At 43.6% G+C, this 24,277-nt stretch overlaps 1 protein-coding gene across 1 annotated transcript in view; it reads right to left on the bottom strand.

Annotated features, from left to right (window-relative positions):
- The window catches only part of GABPA (GA binding protein transcription factor subunit alpha), a 42,908-nt gene extending 20,878 nt beyond the window's left edge, over positions 1–22,030 (bottom strand). The window contains exons 1-3 of the mRNA XM_065400270.1: positions 21,951–22,030; positions 13,820–13,964; positions 9,165–9,249 (exon numbers count right to left, since the gene is read on the bottom strand). Coding sequence (XP_065256342.1) covers positions 9,165–9,249; positions 13,820–13,964; positions 21,951–22,027 — 307 coding nt within the window. The 5' untranslated portion in view covers positions 22,028–22,030. The remainder of the gene's footprint in view (positions 1–9,164; positions 9,250–13,819; positions 13,965–21,950) is intronic.
- Between the last annotated feature and the right edge of the window lie 2,247 nt (positions 22,031–24,277).

The following is a 24,277-nucleotide window of genomic DNA, read 5'->3' as shown; positions in this document are numbered from 1 at the left end:
TATTTGTGTTACAATAGCACAAAGGGGCTGCAAACACAGATCAGTGTTCCACTGTACTAAGCGCTGTACAAACAAGGACAACACCTTCCCAGACAAGAGACAACAGGTAGATGAAACAGAAAACAGGGGTTGAAAGAACAAGGTAAAAGTACAGAGATTATCTGATAAAATAAGCACTAGTCTCAGATCACTACTGCCTATTCATGGTCAGGAGAGGTGTGTGATGCTGTATAAAATGGAAGATAACTAGTTGCACTAGTTCAGTCACCACTGTTACCAAGTTGCAGTAAATCTTGTATAAAGTATGTCATGTAAGGTATCTATGGAAAAGTTATAATCTGTTAAGTATGATTACCTATTTAAATAAATTTATCACAATTTAAACAAAATTTATCACCACCATGAGATCCTGAAAGCATATATGGGGTGAGTGGCCATCTCCTTGGAGTTGGAAGAACCTATAATATGTGATGTCTGGTTTTAATAATCATTTATCACAGAAGTCCAGATGTGGGTGGTAAGCCAGGAGCTTGAATGCCTAAGGGGGACTATATTTTGGCTTCTTGTGATACAGGAGCTCATTTTTGTTACTGGCTTTGTGACCTCTAGTGATAGAATAAACCACTAGTTTTGGGGTGAGGTGTCTGCCCTATTTCTCAGTCTGTCCTGAATTTCACAGCTGAGAATGCCACCCATGCCAGGCAGCGTGACAAGGTGGTCCATAAGATTCACATCAATAAGTAGTATAGAGTTATTTGAAGGACGAGAAAGTGGGGGATTCACAGACTTTTACAAACATAAAAGTAGCAGCATGGGAAAAAACACAAAGGTGCTTTGACAGATAAGCAGAGTAAAGCAGATGAAGGCTGGCATGGTTGACAGTGATAGTAAAGGTAGGGAAGAACTAACTGATAAAAGATCTTACAGGTGAAGACAAGAAACTTGTGCCTGATCCGGAGGAGAAGGGAAAGCCAATGGAGGGATGTGACCAGTTAGGTGGCCAAAAAAAAAAAAAAAATGTAACATAGCAGCAGCATTTTGAATGAACACTACAATCTGCCAATCACAATGCACGGATGACAAAAAACCTACAGATATTCCACATTTTGGTAATTTGTCACATATTTCAGTTACTTCCTGCTTATAAACGAACTGGTTTATGATCGAGTAAGCCGACCCCCCCAAGATGGATAAGAAAAAATGGATAAGTAAAAATTTTCCACTTGATCAGTTACTTCTGTCATACACTGACAGGCTTGAAGATTGAGAGATATGCCGTTGCTTGCCTGGAGCTGGAGCGGAGCAGGAGCACAGCTCCAAAGCCCTGGAGAGGATATACACATTTAGGATTTTTATTCCTCAAACTTCCATTATATATTGTCTGGGCCAGTTGGGTGTGATGAGAATGACTTGAACTTTGTCACAATGAATCTTTTGCAGAACTTGTGGTAGCAGTCAGATGGGAGGAAAGGCATACCTCAGGTGGTCTGACCAGGATAACAGAAGGGCATCACCCCTGTGGTCCCAGCCCACTGCTGTTCTGGAGCAGTACATGTTGAACTTCTTGTTCATCTGGGAGGGTGAACAGGTCCCAGAATGGCCTTCCCCACTGAGTGAGGATTTCATTCAGGATGGAACTGTTTACCTCCCACTACATGGTCTGTGGAAAAGTGCCTGCTGAGATTATTCACCAAAGAGTTCTGTGCATCTGATACATATGTTGCCAAGTGTGAGTTGTGGTTCCTGATGCACCCATTCTAAACTGACTGCCTCTACACAAAGAGGAAGATATTTCACTCCACCTTGTTTGTTTATGTAGAAGACAGTCATGTTGTCTGATGTTACCTGGATATGATGGAACAGCATAAATGGGAAGAATGCATCGCAGGCTAGGTAGATGGCCCTTAATTCTATGAGATTAATATGCATCCTGCCCTGCTGAGTCATTCACCTGCCTTGTGCAGTGACACTGTCCAGGTGTGCTCCACATCTCTGACGAGGATTGGGCACGTGGGAGAATCTTGATGATGCAAGTTGACGTGAATGATCTCTAGTACCCACTTATCCATTGTTATTGCCCTTCACTTTTGGCACAAAGGGCGAGACGGTCACCAAAGGTTTGAGGAGCCATAAGGAATGGCATCGATAAAGTTATGTGGTTCTCAAGTATCCCATCAAAAGTAAATCCTGGTTGGTGGGTGGGGTTGAGCAGATGTGGTTGAGGTGGAAGAAGCTGCATACTAGGTCTTTCTATCCTCTGGCATTTGCATAGTGGTTCATAAGGGCATTGGTGGTAGAATGGCTGAGGGAGGGGTCTTGGCTTATAAACCTGTTTGTGGTATCTTATCTTTGGGGCCAGGGTATAAATACCCAGGGAGTGGAGGGCCATCCTGCAGTCTTTTCATTGAAGAGACTGCATTCGAAGAGCAAGTCCGAATGGTATTCTGGACCTCCCTGGGAAACCCCTGAAGAGCAGAGTCAAGATTCATGCCTCAGAATTATCAGCATAGCTATAGATGCAGCATCAGCTGTGTCCACCGGTTTCCAGCCAATGGGAGTGTGGAGCTGGTGCTCAGGGCGGGGGCAGCACGCGCAGTCCCGTGGCACCCCTGCCTAGAAGCTGGACCCACTGCTGGCTGCTTCCGGGGTGCAGCGCGGTGTTGAAACAGGTAGGCACTAGATTGCTTTAGCTGGGCAGCACTGCTGATGGGACTTTTAGGAACACATCTGGAAGGGGATCTGTTCATGTGTTTGCGAAAGTGCCCCTTACTCTAATGAGAGGCCTGAGGCAGCGATTCCTTGGGCTTAACAGCTCTGGCCTCTGCTCCAGAGCGCATGCTCAGGGGGGTGTGGCTTACAGACTGAGGCCAATGTACCGGAGGAGGGAGGGGTGTCTCCCTGGCCTGTAGCTGACTGGGGTCTATTGTCCTTCTCCATGAGGTACTTGCTTAGTCAAAGTTCCTTTTCCTCATGGGTTTGAGGAGATAAGGAGCAGCAGAGATGTACATGGCAGAGACATGACCCTCCTCAAAGCAGTAAAGACAGAGCTAGCGTTCATCACTAACTGAGGCCTGGTCTACACTAGGAGCTTATATCGAATTTAGCGCCGTTACATCGAATTAACCCTGCACCCGTCTACACCAGGAAGCTACTTAGTTCGATATAGAGCTCTTTTAAATTCGACTTCTGTACTCCTCGAAAACGAGAGGAGTAGCGCTAAATTCGAAATTGCAATATCGAATTAGGCTAGGTGTGGATGGAAATCGACGGTAATAGCTCTGGGAGCTATCCCACAGTGCACCACTCTGTTGACGCTCTGGACAGCACTTCGAGCTCGGATGCTCTGACCAGCCACACAGGAAAAGCCCCGGGAAAATTTGAATTCCTTTTCCTGTCTGGCCAGTTTGAATCTCATTTTCTGTTTGGACAGCGTGGAGAGCTCAGCAGCACTGGCAACGATGCAGAGCTCTCCAGCAGAGTTGGCCGTGCAATCTAATAGAAAGAGGGCCCCAGCATGGACTGATCGGGAAGTCTTGGATCTCATCGCTGTGTGGGGCGATGAGTCCGTGCTTTCAGAGCTGCGCTCCAAAAGAAGGAATGCAAAGATCTACGAGAAGATCTCTAAAGCCATGGAAGAGAGAGGATACAGCCGGGATGCAACGCAGTGCCGCGTGAAAATCAAGGAGCTGAGACAAGGCTACCAAAAAACCAAAGAGGCAAACCGACGCTCCGGATCCCAGCCCCACACATCACGTTTCTACGAGGCACTGCATTCCATCCTAGGTGCGGCCGCCACCACTACCCCACCACTGACCGTGGACTCCGAGGATGGGATATTGTCCACGGCCGGTTCCTCCTCGGAAATGTTAGGTGACGGGGAAGATGAGGAAGGAGATGAGGACGACGAGGCAGTCGACAGCACTTGCACCGCTGATTTCCCCGACAGCCAGGAGCTCTTCATCACCCTTACCGAGATCCCCTACCAACCGTCCACAGCCGGTACCCCGGACACCGAATCAGGGGAAGGATCAAGCAGTGAGTGCTTTAAACATCTAAACATTTCATTTTAACATAACTGGAATATTTATATTTTTAAGAATGGGCTTTTCAGTCACTCATTTAAACATAGAAACTTTTATTTATAACAAAACAGGAATATTAACTATATTAGTAATTTGTTGTTCATGATTTAGTTGGCTTAGTGAACTATTTACTCCTAACTATGTATAGGAAATCAAGTACTGTCCGGATATTCATGATTAGTCCACCACAGGACGCTCCACTCTGTAGTCCGTTATGCTGAACTTAAATGAAAAGGCGGTCAATGTGCCCGGGAATGGACAGACAGTCCTCCTGGGATAGCTCGGCATAGCTCTCCTGGAGGTACCGCTCCAGCATGCGCATGAGGTTCCACGGCAGGGCGATCTTGTTCGGTCCCCCGTGGTAACAGACGTTCCCACGCCATGAGTCCATCAGGTAGTCGGGGATCAGTGCGCGGCACAGCATGGCGGCATACGGCCCAGGCCTCTGCATGCTCTCACGCAGCATCCTTCCCCTCTCGGTCTCCGAGATCCTCATGAGTGTAATGTCACACATGACGCCCTGCTTTAAATTAGGGTGGGGAATGTTAGTATTGGGACTGCTTTACAGACACGCGGTGGAGGCGGCAGAGGGGCAGCATACAGGGATCTTTCCCGGGGACAGCCGCGAGGTGGTGGGACAGGGGCAGAGCTCATGCTTCCCTGATTGCTGCCAGCAGAGAGTGGCCTTGCATTCAGTGCGAAAGGAGCCCAGTGCTACTATTACATTTTTAAGCTGCCACAAGTCTACGGCTTACCATGTTTTCCTGCAGCAGAAGTAGAGGTGTCCTGCAACGCTTCTCTGATCGCAACTGCAGGACCCCAGACACATAAGGCGAGGGCCGAAAATTCGACCTTGTCCTGAGTGCGCATGTGAAAGGTCCAGTGCATGGTGTTGTTCACAGAGAAAGACTATGTTCTTTGTTAGCAACTTCATTTATCTGTCTCAGGAATTTACTCCCTTTTTCCCATTCCCACAGACACATCTGCGACTGTCTCCCAACCCAGCCTGGCATCACACTCCCAGAGGCTAGCGCAGATTAGAAGAAGGAAGAGAAAGACGCGGGAAGACATGTTTTATGAACTTATGGAGTGCTCACGAGAGCAGGCAGCCCAGACGACACAGTGGAGGGAGAACTTGTCACAAATGCACAGAGCAGTCATGGAACGGGAGGAGAGGTGGCGCCAGGAGGACCAGCAGGCTACTCAAACCCTGCTTGGACTAATGAGGGAGCAAACGGAGACGCTCCGGCGCCTAGTGGATGTTCTGCAAGACCGGAGGCAGGAGGACAGAGCCCTGCTGCTGTCTATCTCTAATCGCCCTCCCCCGCCACCAAGTCCCACACCCCCCTCACCAAAAGTACAAAGAAGGAGGGGCGGCAAGGGCCGTTAAAACTGTCAGTCGGCCCCTGCACACTGCTGCAGCAATGGAAGGCTCTCGTTCCAAAGTTTGAAAAGTCCTTTCCTACCCATCTCACACTAGCCCACGTCCAAGTTTCCTCCCCCCCCTTTTCATGTGCGGTTCATAATAAAACATCTGTTTCTGTTAAGTACTGTTTCCGAGAGTGTCTTTTGGAGGGGATTCTGTCTGAAGGGGGGGAAGGGGTTTGTTACTTGGACAGGACAGTCACCTGTAGCAGGCTACAGAGGCGGGGGCAGGTCCAGCATCAGGACACATACACAGCACAGTCACCAGTTACCCTGGTCAGTCTGGGAGGCGGTTTTCTTGTTCTGGGGTGCGAGGGGGTTGATCTGTGACTTTGTGGCGGGGGAGGGCAGTTAGAGATCTTATGCCGCGGTCCTTATCCTGGATCACAGAGCCACGCAGCAGGGGATCTGTTACCCTTGGACAGGACAGTCACCTGTAGCAGGCTACAGAGGCGGGGGCAGGTCCAGCATCAGGACACATACACAGCACAGTCACCAGTTACCCTGGTCAGTCTGGGAGGCGGTTTTCTTGTTCTGGGGTGCGAGGGGGTTGATCTGTGACTTTGTGGCGGGGGAGGGCAGTTAGAGATCTTATGCCGCGGTCCTTATCCTGGATCACAGAGCCACGCAGCAGGGGATCTGTTACCCTCCGCCCCCTGCCAGAAAGTCACTTGGCCGACACATACATGCAGTCCCGCCCAGGACTGCTGGCAGGCTGCGTTGAAACAACCAATCCAGCACTGCGGAGCCTGTCATTCCCGGACTTTAGAAGCATCATTTGCATCAAAACACTAAGCCCGCCCCCCGCCACAGTCTGCGTCCCCGGTTTAAAACATTCCCGCGAAAACAGTAAAAAAGAGAACCTTGTTCATTAACAAAACAGAACAGATTTTATTTGTTGGGAAGGTGGGGAAGGGGGTATGTAACTTGGAAGGATAGTCAACAGTAACTGGGTAAAGAAACGGGGGCAGGTTCAGCATCTGTGTCCACAAAGTAAAAAGTCACTGGAGACCCTGTTCAGTCAGGAACCTGGCTTTCAAAGCCTCCCTGATGCACAGCGCATCCCGCTGTGATCTTCTAATCGCCCTGCTGTCTGGCTGGACGTAATCAGAAGCCAGGCTATTTGCCTCAACCTCCCACCCCGACATATAGGTCTCCCCCTTGCTCTCACACAAATTGTGGAGCACACAGCAAGCAGCTATCACAATCGGGATATTGGTCTCGCTGAGATCACAGCGAGTGAGTAGGCTTCTCCATCTCCCCTTGAGACGGCCAAAAGCACACTCCACCACCATTCTGCACTTGCTGAGCCGGTAGTTGAATAGTTCTTTCCCTGAGTCCAGTGCGCCAGTGTAGGGCTTCATGAGCCAGGGCATTAGCGAGTATGCAGGGTCCCCGAGGATGACTGTAGGCATCTCCACATCCCCAACAGTTACTTTGTGGTCCGGGAAGTAAAGACCCTCCTGCAGCCGTCTACACAGACCAGAGTTCCTGAACACCCTAGCGTCATGAACCTTGCCAGGCCATCCAACGTAGATATTGGTAAAACGTCCCCGATGGTCCACCAGTGCTTGCAGCACCATGGAAAAGTAGCCCTTCCGGTTGATGTACTGGCTGGCCTGGTGGTCCGGTGCCAGGATAGGGATGTGAGTCCCATCTATAGCCCCACCGCAGTTTGGGAATCCCATCTCGGCAAAGCCATCTCTGATGAGCTCCACGTTTCCCAGGGTCACTACCTTAGATAGCAGTAGCTTGACGATTGCCCTGGCTACTTGCATAACAGCAACCCCCACGGTAGACTTGCCCACGCCAAACTGGTTAGCGACGGACCGGTAGCTGTCTGGCGTTGCGAGCTTCCAGAGGGCTATGGCCACTCGCTTCTGGACAGTCAGGGCTGCTCGCATCCGGGTGTCCTTTCGCTTCCGGGCAGGGGACAGCAACTCACACAGTTCGAGGAAAGTCCCCTTCCGCATGCGAAAGTTGCGCAGCCACTGGGATTCATCCCAGACCTGCAGCACTATGCGGTCCCACCATTCCGTGCTTGTTTCACGGGCCCAGAATCACCGTTCAACAGTATCAACAAGACCCAGTGACAGCGAGATGTCCTGGGCGCTGGGTCTCATGTTCTCAGAGAGGTCGGAGCTAGTGTCCGACTTCATGCCGTCACGGTGGTGCCGTAGCCTCCTCTCATGATTGATCTGCAGCTGCCTCTGGTACAGGTGGAGGAGAAGCTGCGAGGCGTTGAGAACTGCCACAACTGCAGCGATGGTCGCAGCGGGATCCATGCTCGCACTGCTGTGGCGTCCGCGCTGTCAGTAATCAGAAAAGCGCGCGAACTGATTTCCCGCCGGCGCTTTCAGGGAGGGAGGGAGGGAGGGCGTGAGTGACGGACGGATGACGACAGGCGCCCAAAAGCGCCCTCGACACATTTTTTTACCCAGAAGGCATTTGGGGCTCGACCCAGAATTCCAAAGGGCAGGGGGGACTGCGGGAACTGTGGGATAGCTGCCCACAGTGCACCGCTTCCAATGTCGACGCTTGCCCCGTTAGTGTGGACTCACAAAGTCTCACAAAGTCGAATTACTGTCCTTAGTGTGGACACACACGTTCGACTTAGTAATATCGATTCCACATAGTCGAATTAACTAAAATCGAAGTACTCTCGTAGTGTAGACAAGGCCTGAGAAGGGACAGGAGACCGTTCTTAAACCTGGGGACTTTGGGCATAGTCCTTCTCTGCAAGAAGAGGATCTCCAAGGAAGGGAGAAACTAAAACTATACTAACCAGAATATAAAAATCACTAAAATACTAAGAATACTAACTACATACATACATACTTACATACTTTTGAAGACTATGTGAAGATAGCTTTGAATACAGAGGATTACAGCTCAGGACATGTAGCAGTAAGAAGGAATTGGAAAGGTGTCTATCCACAGCACCCCTTATGGCCTTGGTATGGAGCATGAAGGGAACAACTGCACAGGCACAAACCAACGGACACTACTTGCTAGAAATCTCTGGTCTCAGGAACACGAGCACATGCGTACCCATGTGTGGAATACACACAGGGACCAGCACTAGAAGAAGAAACATTGGTTATGTGTCCCTATGATTTAGTCCAATATATCCTAGAAACACAGGTACCAGTAAAGAGATGACCACCTTAGGCTTTTGCTTCTGATCTTTAGTACGTGGTGAGTTGACAGTGCCACCATAATTTAATTATTCATGAAGCAGTAAGTTCACGTTACACTGATGTCTCTCTCCATTAGCGGGTGGCAATTCTGCTTCATTTGACCAGATATTTTGTCCAGCATGAGAGAAACAACTGCTTGTCCTCATTGAAAGCTCTCACATGCAGGGTACTGGCGAGTTCCACCTTGTCCCCATCCCATCAGTTTTCCTAGTTTGAGATTTATATAAAGTTACTATGGGAAACAGACACATTCTGGGCTGCAGAAACATCAGTCAATGAAAAATTTTACTGTCACGCTATAAACCTATGGTGTACAATGGAAAAATCAGCCTATAGAAGCATGAATAATGCAGTTATATTTTCAATGCTACAGTTAAAAACGGTAATGCATAAACATAAATACACTTACAATATGGCTCACCTTGTATGATAGCGAATAAAATGCTTAATTGCTTACCTTGTCTGGATATTACTTGTACACTAAGCTGTACTGTTCCATCTGTCTTTACTCCTTGATCAAAGAGACTGCGATCTGGGTCCAGCTTGATACAAGGAGGAAATTTTTTAAAATTACTAGACTTATAATTAAATGCTTTTATAAAGTTATTTTGTATATTCAGTTCAAAACTCTGTACATATATGTCAGGGCATCAGAATACTTGAGTTCCTAACTGCAGCTATCAAATATTTTAGTCTTAATCACCAACAGCGTGTGCAGCACTGTACAAGTCATAGTATACCTGCTCTTTATCCAGAGAAATTTCAAATCTAAAGAAGAAAAATTACTCCATTCTGATTAACAGTTGCTCCAATTACAAAAATTTTTAAAGGAACTTGTCAACCTCCAATCTGGTCAATTTTAAAATAAATTAGTTAAAAGCAGTTTGCTGCTGTGCAAGAGACCTCCAAAAATGTCATGGGGAAACAGTGAAGCCAACTATAAACAATGTACTGTCAAAATGCACAAAGTAAAAAAGAAAAACACTTATCTCTCTAATCTTAGGTGGTAACTGCAACTATGCACAAAAGTGTGATTTTTTAAGTTGACAGTATCCCTTTAACACAGATACTTAATACTATTTAATAGTCGCTCACCACATCAATCAAAGATAGTTGTCTAGACAATCTTTGCTTTATGCCTCTAAAATACTACATCATGCCACATTGGCTGTGATTCTGATTAATTCTTTAATGTATCTTTTACATGGACTTTAATATCCTTATTGTTACAGTACTATCTTCCTCTCTTGTACACAAACTTTCTGCAGAAAATCATTTATTTCACTCAACAGTATATAAAAAAAGCAGTGCGTTATTGATCTGTTCAGTACAACAGAATTCAAAGTGACATCTCACTCCCCAGCCACTGTGTGGAACCAGCTGGGAGCTATTTCCATCAGATAGCCCTACTCTCTGTCTCCTCTGGGTAACAGCCCCAATCACTAATCAGTTATAATTGGTACTGGGAACCAGCTAGAGGCTGTTTCTATCAGGCCACGATCATTGACATCAACGAGACTACCTTAGTTTCTATTTTCACCTCTTTATTTCTAGCAGAGGGAAAAAAATGTCCTCTTCCCCCAACTTCCATTTTTAGGTGTTAGTAAAAAAATTTTATATTCTGGGACATAACATTGTGAGGTCCACTACAAAGAAACATTTTTACGTAAGAGAGTCATTAACTATGTTTTTGGCTCTTAAGAGAGCCAAATCTTTCCCTTCCTCTTTTCATCATTATATCAAATAAGGGTATGTTTTCAATAGAAGTGCTGCAGCTGCACCAACAGGGATGGGAGAGATCTTCCTGCCACTGTAGTTAATCCACTTCCCTGAAAAGGCAGTAGGTAGGTCATCTTTCATCCACCTGCTGATGTCTACATCAGGTGCTAGGTCGGCTTCACTATGTTGCTCAGGGGTGTGAATTTCTCAGACCCCTGAGCAACATACCTAGTTCAACCTAATTTTTAGTGTAGACCTGGCCAAAGAGACAGAAAGGGAAAGAGGGAGTTGGTTTTTCACCACTGATCTAATCAAAACCCCAAATGAGGCTAATAACACTGGGAGAAGATATGTTCTTTTCATTCAGTGCCCTCCATGACTGCTTTCGGTTACATCTGCTTTAGAAGCAATTACATTAGCAGAACATAAATACTATTCCAGGTCTTCACCATATTCCACTGCCAACACCTCACTACCAGTGAATCTCTGCAATAAGCTAGACTCTGCTTCAAACAACATACTACAGAGGTTTAAAAAAAAAAAAAAAAAAAAAAAAAAAAGATAAGATTACAGATTTCTATGCAGGGAGTGACAGCAAGAGCGCTAACAGGATGACAAATATAATGACTGTAAGCCTAATAAAATCCTCCATGATTAATTATAGTGATCAAATATTAAAGTTTGGGGGATTTGCAAATAGATCCTTATTAATGATCTATCAGCTAAAACTGCATCCTTTTTAGCTTCATTAATTGGTACTTTAGATATACTGAAAGTCTACTGTAATCTTTTAAAAATACACTTTGTCAAACTAACTCAGTGATTAGTCATTTTCACATCACAATAGGTCAACAATAAGGAGGTCTGAAACAAAAATGTAATCTGCAGTTTTAGCAAATGTAACTTTTCAATATTTCCTGAGCTCTGAAATAACTCTTAGTAGCTACAGAAAGTCAGCTTTATAATCTGAATTCTATTCTTTGGGCCTTCAGACCTTGGTAATATTTCCTGCTAAACTTAATTTACTTGAAAAATAAACTACATATATATTTTTGACTATGACAACAAAGCCTTTTTTTACTACCTCAGCTTCATAATAAAAAAATACTAGTCACTGAAGAATCTAATTCAGATGTCAATATCTGATACATCTTTGTGTCCTGAATATAGTACAGGGGTCGGCAATGTTTGGCACGCGGCTCGCCAGGGTAAGCACCCTGGCGGGCCGGGCCAGTTTATTTACCTGCTGACGCGGCAGGTTCGGCCGATCGCAGCCCGCGCGGGCCGAGGGATGTGCTGGCCGCGGCTTCCTGACGCCCCCATTGGCCCGGGACGGCGAACCGCGGCGAGTGGGGGCCGCGATCGGCCGAACCTGCCGCTTCAGCAGGTAAATAAACTGGCCCGGCCCGCCAGGGTGCTTACCCTGGCGAGCCGCGTGCCGAACGTTGCCGACCCCTGATATAGTACCTTGTGATAATTTTTCTGTTAACAGATATTTCTAAATTTGATTTTTTATTATGCAAAGAATCTCTATGTTACACTCTTTGGCAACAAGTCTAGCTAAAAGATAGCTATAGAAAAAAATAGATAACTGTTCATTTTTGTGTGCAGGATCTGAATAAGAAAAAAAATTGAAAGAATTTAATATTTGCTATTCAATTCCTGTATTTTGTCTTTTGAAAAACTATACTCATTACTTTGTAAACTTTAAAAAAAATGAAAAAACTGACCTGTCTCAGAAAGAAACTCTGAACAACTACAACTTCACCTACAACTGTTGCCTACAGCATTTTTGATCAACAACAAGGATAAGTTTCAGAGTGGTAGCCATGTTAGTCTGTATCAGCAAAAAGAATGAGGAATACTTGTGGCACCTTAGAGACTAACAAATTTATTTGGGCATAAGCTTTCGTGGGCTAAAACCCACTTCATCGGATGCATGCAGTGAAAAATACAGTAGGAAGATATATATACACAGAGAACACGAAAAAATGGGTGTTGCCATACCAATTATAACGAGACTAATCAGTTAAGGTGGGCTATTATCAGCAGGAGAAAAAAACACTTTTGTAGTGATAATCAGGATGGCCCATTTCCAACAGTTGACAAGAAGGTGTGAGTAATAGTAGGGGAAAAAATTAGCATGGGGAAATAGTTTTACTTTGTGTATGAATAGATACAAAATCCATGTTTTCTTTCTGGGAAAATAGGCGCGTAACTTCTCATCACTAGGAATATCACTCCTACAGCTAGTGCAATCAAGCATTTGTTAGAAGCTCCTATTCTATAGATAAAGAAATATATACACATACTGTAATAACTACCCAGACAGAAATTCATAAGAACATAAGAATGGCCATACTGGTTCAGACCAAAGGTCCATCTAGCCCAGTATCCTGTCTTCCGACAGTGGCCAATGCCAGATGCCCCAGAGGGAATGAACAGAACAGGTAATCATCAAGTGAGCCATCCCCTGTTGCCCACTCCCAGCTTCTGGCAGTGGAAGTGCCAGAATATATGGTTCTCATGTATGGTGAACAGTAACCATACATCAGGGCCAGCAAATATCTTACATACTTTCTTTTAAATCTCCCTGCTACTACCAAACCAGGCTTGAAGTAAAGTGATTTCAATGTATGCCAATAACCTTTCAGAAACTCTAGAGAATCTTTAAGTATTAACAAGAGTGGAAGGAAATTAGAAAGGTTACCAAGTCTTTATTAATGGCTGTGTTATTTAAGCTTTATAAAAATTATAATGAAATCAAATCGTATTGAAATAAAAAATCATCATCCAGGAAACCCTGCAGTAACCATCTATTTCAAAAACATACATTAAAAAAAAAATCACAATATGTTTTTGTATAACTGCAGAACAATCTTTACAACTAGACCTGTAAACATCAGAAAACACAAAACAATGCTGTGTAAAGCTCTTCTGGCTTCTAAATTCAGAAAATCTGAAAAAATGCAACTCCCATAGGAACCAGCAAGTAGCAAGGGTTTCAGGGAACAGTCAATACACCTGACTTAAGATACACTAAGAATTGTGTTCCAAGGTATGATCTGTACTTTCAAAATTATAATGTTTATTTCCCCCCCAAAATTGATAAGACATTCTGCTACTGAGATACATTTCTGACACGAACCCTAGAAGTTTCCCAGTTTTATTTGCAGTAAATTAGTAATTAGTGGGTACATATTATAAACAGTTTGAAGTTGATGAGGCTGACATTTGCAAGATTAGACTCTTAACTGTAAACAATTTAGCAAACTGAAGAGTGAGACCCCCTATATAAAGATCAGAGTGGAGGGAAGGGACTGAATATACAGAACTATTCTCAGAGTACAGTTTGAACCCTCAGAAGAAGTTTTTCAACCCTCCTTGATTTACCTGGATATCTTGCAGGCAGATTTCATGTGCATCCAAGGAACACTGAAGTCTTGGTTCCAACAACTTCTTAAGATTTCCAACTGGTTCATTGATGTCAATAGCCTGACTCACAAATTCTGCTGTGGTGTACGTCTGCTCAACGATGCTTAAACACCAAAGGATCAAAGAATTGATCATTAACTGAATGTTAACAAAACAGCTTTGAAAATGCACTAGCTGTGTGTTCTCCTATAGTAATAAAAGCTATAGCTAGGTTAAAACAAATTGGAGATAAGCTATGCAAAAGCGAATATTGATGCCAGAAATTTTAATAATTTATTGAAAACCCTAGTGAGGGTATGCCTACACAGCCCGCAACAGCAAGCCTCCCAGCTCGGGTCAACAGATTCAAGCTTGCAGCACTCAAGGTAAGGGCTCTAAAAACCGCTGTAGACAGCTCTTTGAAGTTGCAGCTGGGGCTAGAGCTCTGACTCTGAAGACTAGGGATAGAGAGGGTGGGGTGATCAGATGTTTTTACTCAATGACACTCTGGTCTTTTTCTCCAAGTGGTTCCATTTAATTTAAATCCAGCAATGTGTGAGTAGTTAGAACTACAAGTCATTTAAAAGACACTCTGATTTGCATGTTTGGACTTGTCTTACATTTATATTCCATCTCAAACAGCTTGTTGCTATTTCTTAAAACTGGGCACCAGCTATTTTTGAATTTAAAAAATCATAATTAAGCAGTTTTTAAGTTATTGATATCTTTTTGTGAATAGTACTTAGATAACTGCAATGTTTCTGAATACGTGCTTTTTGAGATAAGAATTTTAAAAAGGTTTTTTTTTTTTTTAAATTGTGCCACTTATCTAGGGCTACCATACGTCCGGATTTCCCTGGAAATGTCCGGCTTTTCGCTCTTTAAATAGCCGTCCGGGGGGGGATTTCTAAAAATCTAAAAATGTCCGGGATTTCCCCCCCGTCGGCTATTTATCGACCGAAAAGCGGCTGACAGGGCGGCGCATTGGGGCCTCAGCAGCCAAAGCCCCTTCCCGGCTCCCCCCATCCCCTACAGCCTTCGCACGCCGCCCGGCAGCGCTGGGGGGCAGGGCTGTGCGCCTGTGAGGGAATGCGGCGGCGGGGCTGGCAGCGGCGGCCAGAGCCCCTCCCCCGCTTCCCCCCTCCTCCACAGCCTTAGCACGCCGCCCAGCAGCGCTCGGGCGGGGCCAGACACCTGCTCTAAGCCGAGCGGCACGGTAAGGGGGCCGGGGAGTTGGAGAAGGGGGGCAGTCAGGGGATGGGGGGGGGTTGGAGGGGTCGGGAGTTCGGGGGGGGCTGTCAGGGGGGCAGGGGTGTGGAGAGGGGTTGGGACAGTCAGGGACAGGGAGCAGGGGGGGTTAGATGGGTTGGGGGCTTTGGGGGGGGCTGTCAGGGGGCAGGGGTGTGGAGAGGGGTCGAGGCAGGCAGGGAGCAGACGGGGTTGGATGGGTCGGGAATTCTGGGGGTCCTGTCAGGGGGGGGAAGCGGTTGGATAGGGCGTGGGAGTCCCGGGGGTCTGTCTGGGGGAGGGGGTGTGGAGAGGGGTCGAGGCAGGCAGGGAGCAGATGGGGTTGGATGGGTCAGGAGTTCTGGGGGTCCTGTCAGGGGGTGGGGAGCTGTTGGATAGGGCATGGGAGTCCCGGGGGTCTGTCTGGGGGTGGGGGTGTGAATATGGGGTGTGGATAAGGGTCGGGGCAGTCAGGGGACAGGTAGAGTCCTAGGGGGGCAGTTAGGGTGGGGGGTTCTCAGGAGGGCGCAGTCAGGGGACAAGAAGCAGGGAGGCTTAGAAAGGTGGTGGGGTCCTAGGGGGCAGTTAGTGGCAGGGGTCCCAGGAGGGGGCAGTCAGGGGACAAGGAGCAGGGGGGGGGGGTTGGGGGTTCTGAGGGGGGCAGTCAGGGGGTGGGAAGTGGGAGGGAGTGGATGGGGGCGGAGCTAGAGCAGGGGCAGGGCTAGAGCGGGGCTCCCCCCCCAGTGTCCTCTTTTTTGATTGTGGAAATATGGTAACCCTAACTTATCGAATGTCTACGTTCTTCTATTTGTCCAAATGTATCCCATCACAATTAAAATCTGAAACAAATATTAAAATTGGCAGGTGCAAGAGGCAAGGCAACTGTTAGGGGCAAAAATAGTAAAATGTTTAAATAAAAATGTGTCATTTTTGAAAACAACAAATCTGCCAATAAAAATGGGAAAAACAAAACACCAAACATGGTGACTAAAAAAATCATGTAAACTAGTCAAAAGGAATAGAAATAGTCACTTCCTGCACTCTCCAAAGGTCACCAAACGGCATAACTAAGTGAGGAACAGAATTTAAGTGACTTGTCAATAGTTAAGTAGGAGATTTGGGGAAATGACAGGAGCAGAACCCTGATCTCAGAAATGCTAGGACAATACAACTCACTGACTCAATTTCTTTTCCAAATCTCTAATTAGTTAGAAAAATTTTAAAATGAGGATAATGCTTGCTCACTTCTGTATTCATTCTCCCAAATGAAAAAGAACTAGATGAGTGCAAAGAAACTAGGTAATGCGTTTGGAAATGCCAACATTTTTCAGATGGGCTAACACAGGACCCATCCTGAAGGCTGCTCTGTGTAGGCAGATTTCTGCACCCACAAACAGCCCCTATCCTTTTATTTGATTTTTTAAAAATGTTTATATGTATATTTCCAGACAAACAAAAGGAAAACGAACAGACTTAGGGGGCAAAAAGGCAAAAGTCAAGACACTAAGAAATACCAAAAAATCTCCTTGTTCAAAAACCCACTTAAAGGATTCTCACTCTAAATATCACCATTTACAAAACCCAAGGAAGTGAAATAGTTAATGACATAAGTCTTACACTGTCCATGTCAACATTTCACTTTCTTCATAAAAATGTGCAGATTTTATCACAAAACAAACATGGTTCTGATATAAAATACTGCTCTTTTATCAGTAATAAACAACGCAAAATCCTTCCTAAAACAAGTTTTATGTTTAGATGGCACTATGATCAGCCACATATAAAAGTCCACATAAATACATATTTTTATCTTAGAATACATCAAAAATCATTTCATGTGTTAGAGTTAAGACTGTAACATTGTGATAAAATATGTATTTCTTTATATTCACGGTCTGGGCCATCCAGGTAAATAGATTATTACAAGGATGTGTAATCAATGGTTACCCAGGACTATATAATTACCTGATAATTCAAAATTATTAGCATCTTGTTTGACTTTGAAAACCCTTTTGGTATCCAAGGAACTCCTGCAGAATATTAATAAACTTGGGTATTTGTTGTGATGGTGACACTGCTGTTAACGTAATGAAAATGTATGCCCATAACGAGATCCCTTCTCTCTACTCTACTCACAACAGCAACCAGAATGCTCTGGTGACTCCCTTTTAAACAGAAAAGGGATGGAATGTTGGAATCAGAAGATTCTATGGCAGTTGGAAAATAAAGAGAAAGCAGAACCCCCCCCTGCCCAACACACACACACCTTCCCAGTCACGGGAGAGCGAGGGGATGAAGTGTTAACAGGAGCTGGGCAGAGCACCAAGTGATGGTGAACTGGAGAAAGGGAAGAAACTGACAGACTAGGGGAAACAGAAAGAGCTGAGAAATCCACCCGGCAGGTAGGAATGACTCTGGCATCACCTGGAACTGGGGGAGGAGTTGAATTGTTGCCATCTTTTGTTAAATAATTTTTTCCCTTTTGAATCTCCAAGAAGTCTGCAAGGAAATAATTAGTCCTGGGAGGGATAAATGGGGTTCAGTGCAATAGCATTCAGGCATTTATATAGAGCACTGCAGTGACTCACTTGCAGCCACAGCTTCTAGAGCAGAGCACACTTGGGTATCCAGCCTCATCGTGGTGCAAGTCTAAAGGTTAGCATATAGTAAGGACAGACAGCAGGATAAAGCAGGCACTTAGCTAGGAATATTAGTTGATGAAGGAAAGATAATGATTATAGTACAGAGCAGGTAGAAAAATTTCACTCGACGTTTTCATATTAAGAATGGGTCAAACTCCATGCACACTGCAGATAATATAAAAGGATATAGAAGTTTGCATGCTACAAGGAGAAACCTGAAGAGTGACCTTGGTTTTGTCACTTACTTTTAAAGCTATGTTGACCCAGACACTTGCACATCTCATTAAATGGTATGGAGTTCCGATCCTAAGGAGAGCTTTGAGGGGCTGGCTTATGTACAGAGGAAACGTACAAAATATAGGAGAATATAGGAGAATACTCAATTTGTTAAAAATAAAGAGGAAATCAGACTTAGAGGCAGGATTTATGTTGTCCAGTTATATGTTTTTCTCCAATTCAAAGGGGCTAATACGTGAAGGAAGCTCTTCAAGAGTAGGTAACAGAGCCATGCTTTTTTTTTTTTTCCTAAATGTAGACAGTGGCAATTAAGCAGTAGGAGCAGATTTAGACAGAGAAGTAAGGTAACTCATGTAGGGCAAAAGGCTTTTAATCTCTGGTATTTGCAGCAATGGTGGCTGCGCTGTTAATGTCATGGACATTATCTTCCCCCTCTGTTTTAGTTACAAACTGCTTTGGTTTACATCCCTTTGATAGGAAAAGTGATGGCATAAACTTGGAATCTGAAGTTTCTATAGCACTTGGGAATGGCAGCTAGAGAAGAACATACTGATTTAATGGCTGTACACATGCTGCAGACTTCACAAACGTGCTCCTGAGGAGTTGTCAAGGTAGTGAGAGTGACGTGAAGAAAGGAAAGGAAGAGAAGAAACTAACAGAACCAGAGTAAAAGTAGCAGACAAAGAAAAAATGACTGAGAAATCAAACAATGCAGACCCATCATACACTGTAATCAGGGTATTGAAGGTCTTAATTGCTGTTTGAAGATTTGTTTAGTTCTAAAAGTGATTTCCATTTCTACAATAAGTTTGTTTTTACTACAATCATTTAGTTTGACAAAGGGTAAATGACCTTAAGGAAAATGGCATAGAAGAAATATTTACAGAATGTGGTGAGAGGATTAGAAATGGCAGTCACAACAATTAACAACAGGATACTATGGGTCATCCTAAGTAAGTTATATCTTGTGTGTTATGGCTTCCTTTCGGCATAGTAAAACAATTTTTTTCCCCCATTAGTCTGATTTTCCTATGTCCAGGCCAAAAGCACTAGATCTTTATGGATAGAAATTCCATGCTTAAAAAAATAAAAGCATAGCAGTAGGAATATACTACCAACCACCTGACCAGGATGGTGATGGTGATTGTGAAATATTCAGGGAGATTAGAAAGGCTACAAAACCAGAAAACTCAATATTAACTGGGCACATCACCTCAGGTTGGGATACAGAGCTAAAATTTCTACACACCATTAATGACTGCTTCTTGGAGCAGCTAGTCTTTGAACCTACAAGGGGAGAGGCAATGGTTGATTTAGTCCTAAGTAGCGCACAGGATCTGAGCCCAAGAAGCAAATATAGCTGAACTGTTTGGTAATAGCAGCCATAGTGTAATTAAATTCAACATCCTTATAGAGGGGAAAATACCAAAGAAATGCACCACAGCAGCATATAACTTCAAAAAGAGGAAATACACAAATATATGAGAAAGTTAAACAGAAATTAAAAAGGAATGGTCAAGAATGAAATGCCTGCAAACTGCATGGAAACTATTTAAAAACACCATAATAGGGGCTCAAACTAAATGTATTCCCCTACCCGCCCCAGAAACAAACAAAACAAAACCAGTAAGAGAACCAAAAAAAAAAAAAAAAATGCCGCCATGCCTAAATAACAGTGTAAAAGCATAATTATACAGGCCAAAGAATTTGAACAGCAACTAGCAAAAGACACAAAAACTAACAGCAAAATAGGAACATCAGAAGCAGGAAGCCTGCCAAATAATCAGTGGGGACACTGGATGATCAAAGTGCTCAAGAAACACTCAAGAAAGACAAGGCGACTGCAGAGAACGTAAATGAATTCTTTGCACTGGTGTTCCCTGCAGAGAATGCGAGGGAGATTCCCACACCTGAGCCATTCTTTTTAGATGACACATCTGAGGAACTGTCCCAGATTGAGGGGGTCAATAGAGATGGTTTTGGAACGAACTGATAAACAGTAATAAGTCACCAGGACCAGATGGTATTCACCAAGAGTTCTGAAGGAACTCAAATATGAAATAGTAAAACTACTAACTGCAGTATATGAATCAGCCTCTGTACCAGATGTCTGCAGGATAGCTAATGCAATACCAATTTTTAAAAAAGGCTCCCTATGCAACCCTGGCAATTACAAGCTGATAAACCCAACTTCATTAACTGGCAAAGTGGTTGAAACTATAATAAAGAACAGAATTATCAGACACACAGATGAACATGATATGTTGGGGAAGAGTCAACACTGGTAAAGGGAAATCACGCCTCACCATTCTATTAGAACCCTTTGAGGGTGTCAACAAACGTGGACAAGGATGATCCAGTGGATATTGTGTATTTGGACTTTCAGAAAGCCCTTGACAAGGTCCCTCACCTTGGGCTCTTAAGCAAAGTAAACAGTCATGGGATAAGAGGGAAGGTCCTCTCATGGATCAGTAAATGGTTAAAAGATAGGAAACAAAGGGTAGGAATAAACTGTCAATTTTCACAGTGTAGAGAGGTAAATAGTGGGGGTGGGGGGGAAGGGGGTTCACCAAGGAATTATAATGTAATCAGTCCTGTTCAACATTTTCGTAATTGATCTGGGAAAAGGGGGTGAAGAGTGAGATGGCAAAGTTTGCAGATGATACAAAAAATCACTCAAGATAGTTAAGTCCAAAGCTGACTAAGAAGAGTTACAAAGGGATCTCAGTAAACTGGGTGACTGGGCAACAAAATGGCATATGAAATTCAATGTTGATAAATGCAAAGTAATAACAAGGGAAAACATAAGCCCAACTATACGTACAAAATGATGAGGTCTATATTAGCTGTTACCACTCAAAAAATGGAACTTGGAGTCATCGTGGACAGTTATTTAAAAACATCTGCTCAATGTGAAGCAACAGTGAAAAATGCTAACAATGTTAGGAACCATCAGAAAAGGGACAGATAATAAGATAGGAAATATCATAATGCCACTAAATAAACTCATGGTACACCCAGACATTGAATACTGCATGCAATTCTGGTTGACCCATACCAAAAAAAGATATATTAGAATTGGAAAAAAGGAAATAGAAAGGCAACAAAAACCATTAAGAGTATGTAATAGCTTCCATATAAGGAGAGGTTAAAAAGACTGGGATTGTTCAGCTTAGAAAAAGAGATGATTAAGTGGGGATATGATAGAGGTCTATAAAATTATGAATAGTGTGGAGAAAGTAAATAGGTAAGTGTTTTTTACCCCTTCACTTAACACAAGAACCATGGGGTCACTGAATGAAATTAATAGGCAGCAGGTTTAAAATAAACAAAAGGGAGTACTTCTTCATGCAATGCACAGTCAACATGTGGAACTCATTGCCACGGGATGTTGTGAAGTCCAAAATTATAACTGGGTTCAAAAAAGAATTAGATAAGTTCATGGAGGATGGATCCATCAAAGACTATTAGCCAGGATGGTCCGGGACAACCTCATGCTCTGGGTGTCCATAAGTCTGAATGGTAGAAGATCGGACTGGACAAGAGGGGATGGATCACTTGATAATTGCCCTGGTCTGTTCATTCCCTCTGAAGCAATTGGCATTGGCTACTGTTGGGCTAGATGGACTATTGGTCTGACTCAGTATGGCCATTCTTATGTTCTTAAATAAGAACTCAGTCTTCTCCTCACTGAATACAATGACAAGACAGACTGATTTCTATAGGAGCAGGACCTAAATACGATAAAAACTGTAAACTATTTTCAGCTCAAGTGACACAAGTACACCTCTTCCCCAATATAACGCCGTCCTCGGGAGCCAAAAAATCTTACCGCGTTATAGGTGAAACCACGTTATATCGAACTTGCTTTGATCCGCCGGGGTGCACAGCCCCCCCCCCGGAGCACTGCTTTACCGCGTTATATCCGAATTCATGTTATATCAGGTCGCGTTATATCAGGGTAGAGGTGCAGTAAACAATACTGATTGATCGTAAGCACATACCTTTCTTCAGTGCACTCCTGTTTTTCAGTCCCATCAATTTCTATTTCTATCAGCTCCTCTGCATCTCTTTTAGTCATGGCTAAAAAGTCTCAAAAACAGGCCTGCAAAAGAAAAATTGTTAAAGTAGTTTCATGAATTATAGGGAAGCAAAATTTGAGCATTATAGTTTCACATAAAAATAATTTGTTAATTCCATATACTTTTTACCAAAAATGTTTTCAGCTGCAAACTCTAAAGCCAATTACACAGCTCTAAAATGGAAGGGTGATGCAGAAACCGCGAAGCAGTTGACAATACTTGTTCTGGCAAATGGAAGTAGTAAGTTGATGGTTTTGTTTTTTTCTGGGAGGAGGCAAATTCAGGAATTTAAACAGACATATAGGTGCAGAAATCATACATCCTGAGGTAGAATCATAGAATATCAGGGTTGGAAGGGACCTCAGGAGGTCATCTAGTCCAACCCCCTGCTCAAAGCAGGACCAATTCCCAACTAAATCAGGTAGCTTTTGTTCTCTTCCTTTGGAGGCTTCTACACTTACTGGATGCTGTATGAACTGGTCAGGTTTACCTTTCATTGGATGATAACATTTAAATTTCAAATTGTTTTAAAAATACTTGAGAGATTTTGTTGTCCCATTTGTATTACATACTGTCCTTGGAAGAAATATGAAAGCTGTTGACAGCTATAAAACTTTTTCTAAAAATATATTGTATTAAATATGTTATCTATTTCTGCTATTTTTTTAAAATTACGTTACCTCTTATAGGTGAATGCATTCAGTATTAATCTACAACACACCTAATAAACAAAAAATTTTCCATCTGAGATCTCTTATCTCTCACCAAGTTCAATGATCAGTGCATGTAGATGAAAATGCATGTGGTATGATCACCTAATTTGTGCAGTATGTTAGTGTCAATTTTTGGGCGGTTTTTCTTATTTATCATTTTTAATCTTTCTCCAAAGTGAGGACCGCATTAGATTAATAGCCAAAGAAATTAAAACTTATGTTTATCTTTGCCTTAAATCTACCTAGGAGCTGCAGAATTCAGCAGCTGGCTTGTTAAGCATTTCTTTTTGTGAGCACATCAAACCTGAACTCAACCGGCCTAGATCATAGTCCATTGGCTTCTTCATTTTAAGATTTTGTTTGTCCTGGAAAACCCTAATGGCCTGGGACGTAGCTATCCAAGAGACTTCTTCTGTCACTGTGATCCATTGCCACAGTTGTGGAAAGCAGAGGCTCCTAAGCTAGACAATGCCCCCACCACCCACAAGAGAGAGGAGGCTGCTAGCAGGGTGTCCTGTAACCGCTTAGTTAACCTCCAGGACACACTTCAAGGCCTCTCTTTTTCTCCACAGAATATAAAGATTTACAGAGAAGGGCATAGCTGGGTAGTGATAGGAGGATGACCAGTAATTCTGTTGGGGGCGGGGGGGAAGGGGGAGGGTATTACATTTGTTTTATGCTGCAGCCCGGTTATTGTGATCTGTGGGTAATTGCTGTAGTCTGTCTGTGTTAGTGAAGTATACTTTAAGAAACTGTCAAGGTGCCCAAAGCTTGGCATTAGGTGTGCTTCTGTTTATAATAAAAAAAAATCAGAACAAATGGTGCTCCAATCATAACTAGAGTCTCTTAGTGCTATTAGAATATAAGTATTGGAATAAGGATACAAATACAATGAAGTGGGCTGTAGCCCACCAAAGCTTATGCTCAAATAAATTTGTTAGTCTCTAAGGTGCCACAAGTACTCCTGTTCTTTTTGCAAATACAAACAAGAAATTGTGAAACAGACTAGTGTGAATGTTTCTTTGCCCAATAACTGTGAGCAGAGAACAAAGTAACCAATCGGTTCCCTCTGCTATATAGGCCATGAATCTCTAGCAGCACATTACCTTAAATATTTACATAGATTGGCAACAATGGATGTGAAAGGGTACAATCAAACTGAAATCCAAGTAAATTTTTAGTTAACATTAACTCTGTGCCTTTGACTGCCTGGGCCAATCTTCGTGGTCTTGAAGTCATATTTTACTGTGCTTTAAAATGTTTTCCTCTCCCAGTACTGTAGTGCATGGCACACAAAAACAAGTGTGAATGGGGAAAGGTGACTACCTAGTGCATACCAGTGAAATTGACTATAAAACAAAGTACTGGTTAATGCACACAAGAGTGAAGCAAAACAGAAAGCAAGAAACAACATTCTGCATTTGTTCCGTTACACTGATCTTATGATTCACTTGTAGCTAAAGTCAGCACAAAATTTTAAGAGGATGTCCCAGAAAACAGGTATCTTACTAAGTGGAACTAGGAGATTTACAGCAG

Source organism: Emys orbicularis, chromosome 1 (assembly GCF_028017835.1).
Source record: "Emys orbicularis isolate rEmyOrb1 chromosome 1, rEmyOrb1.hap1, whole genome shotgun sequence".
NCBI lineage: Eukaryota > Metazoa > Chordata > Testudines > Emydidae > Emys > Emys orbicularis.
The sequence above is the reverse complement of the archived record's forward strand: the minus strand, read 5'-3'. Positions and strand labels throughout refer to the sequence as shown.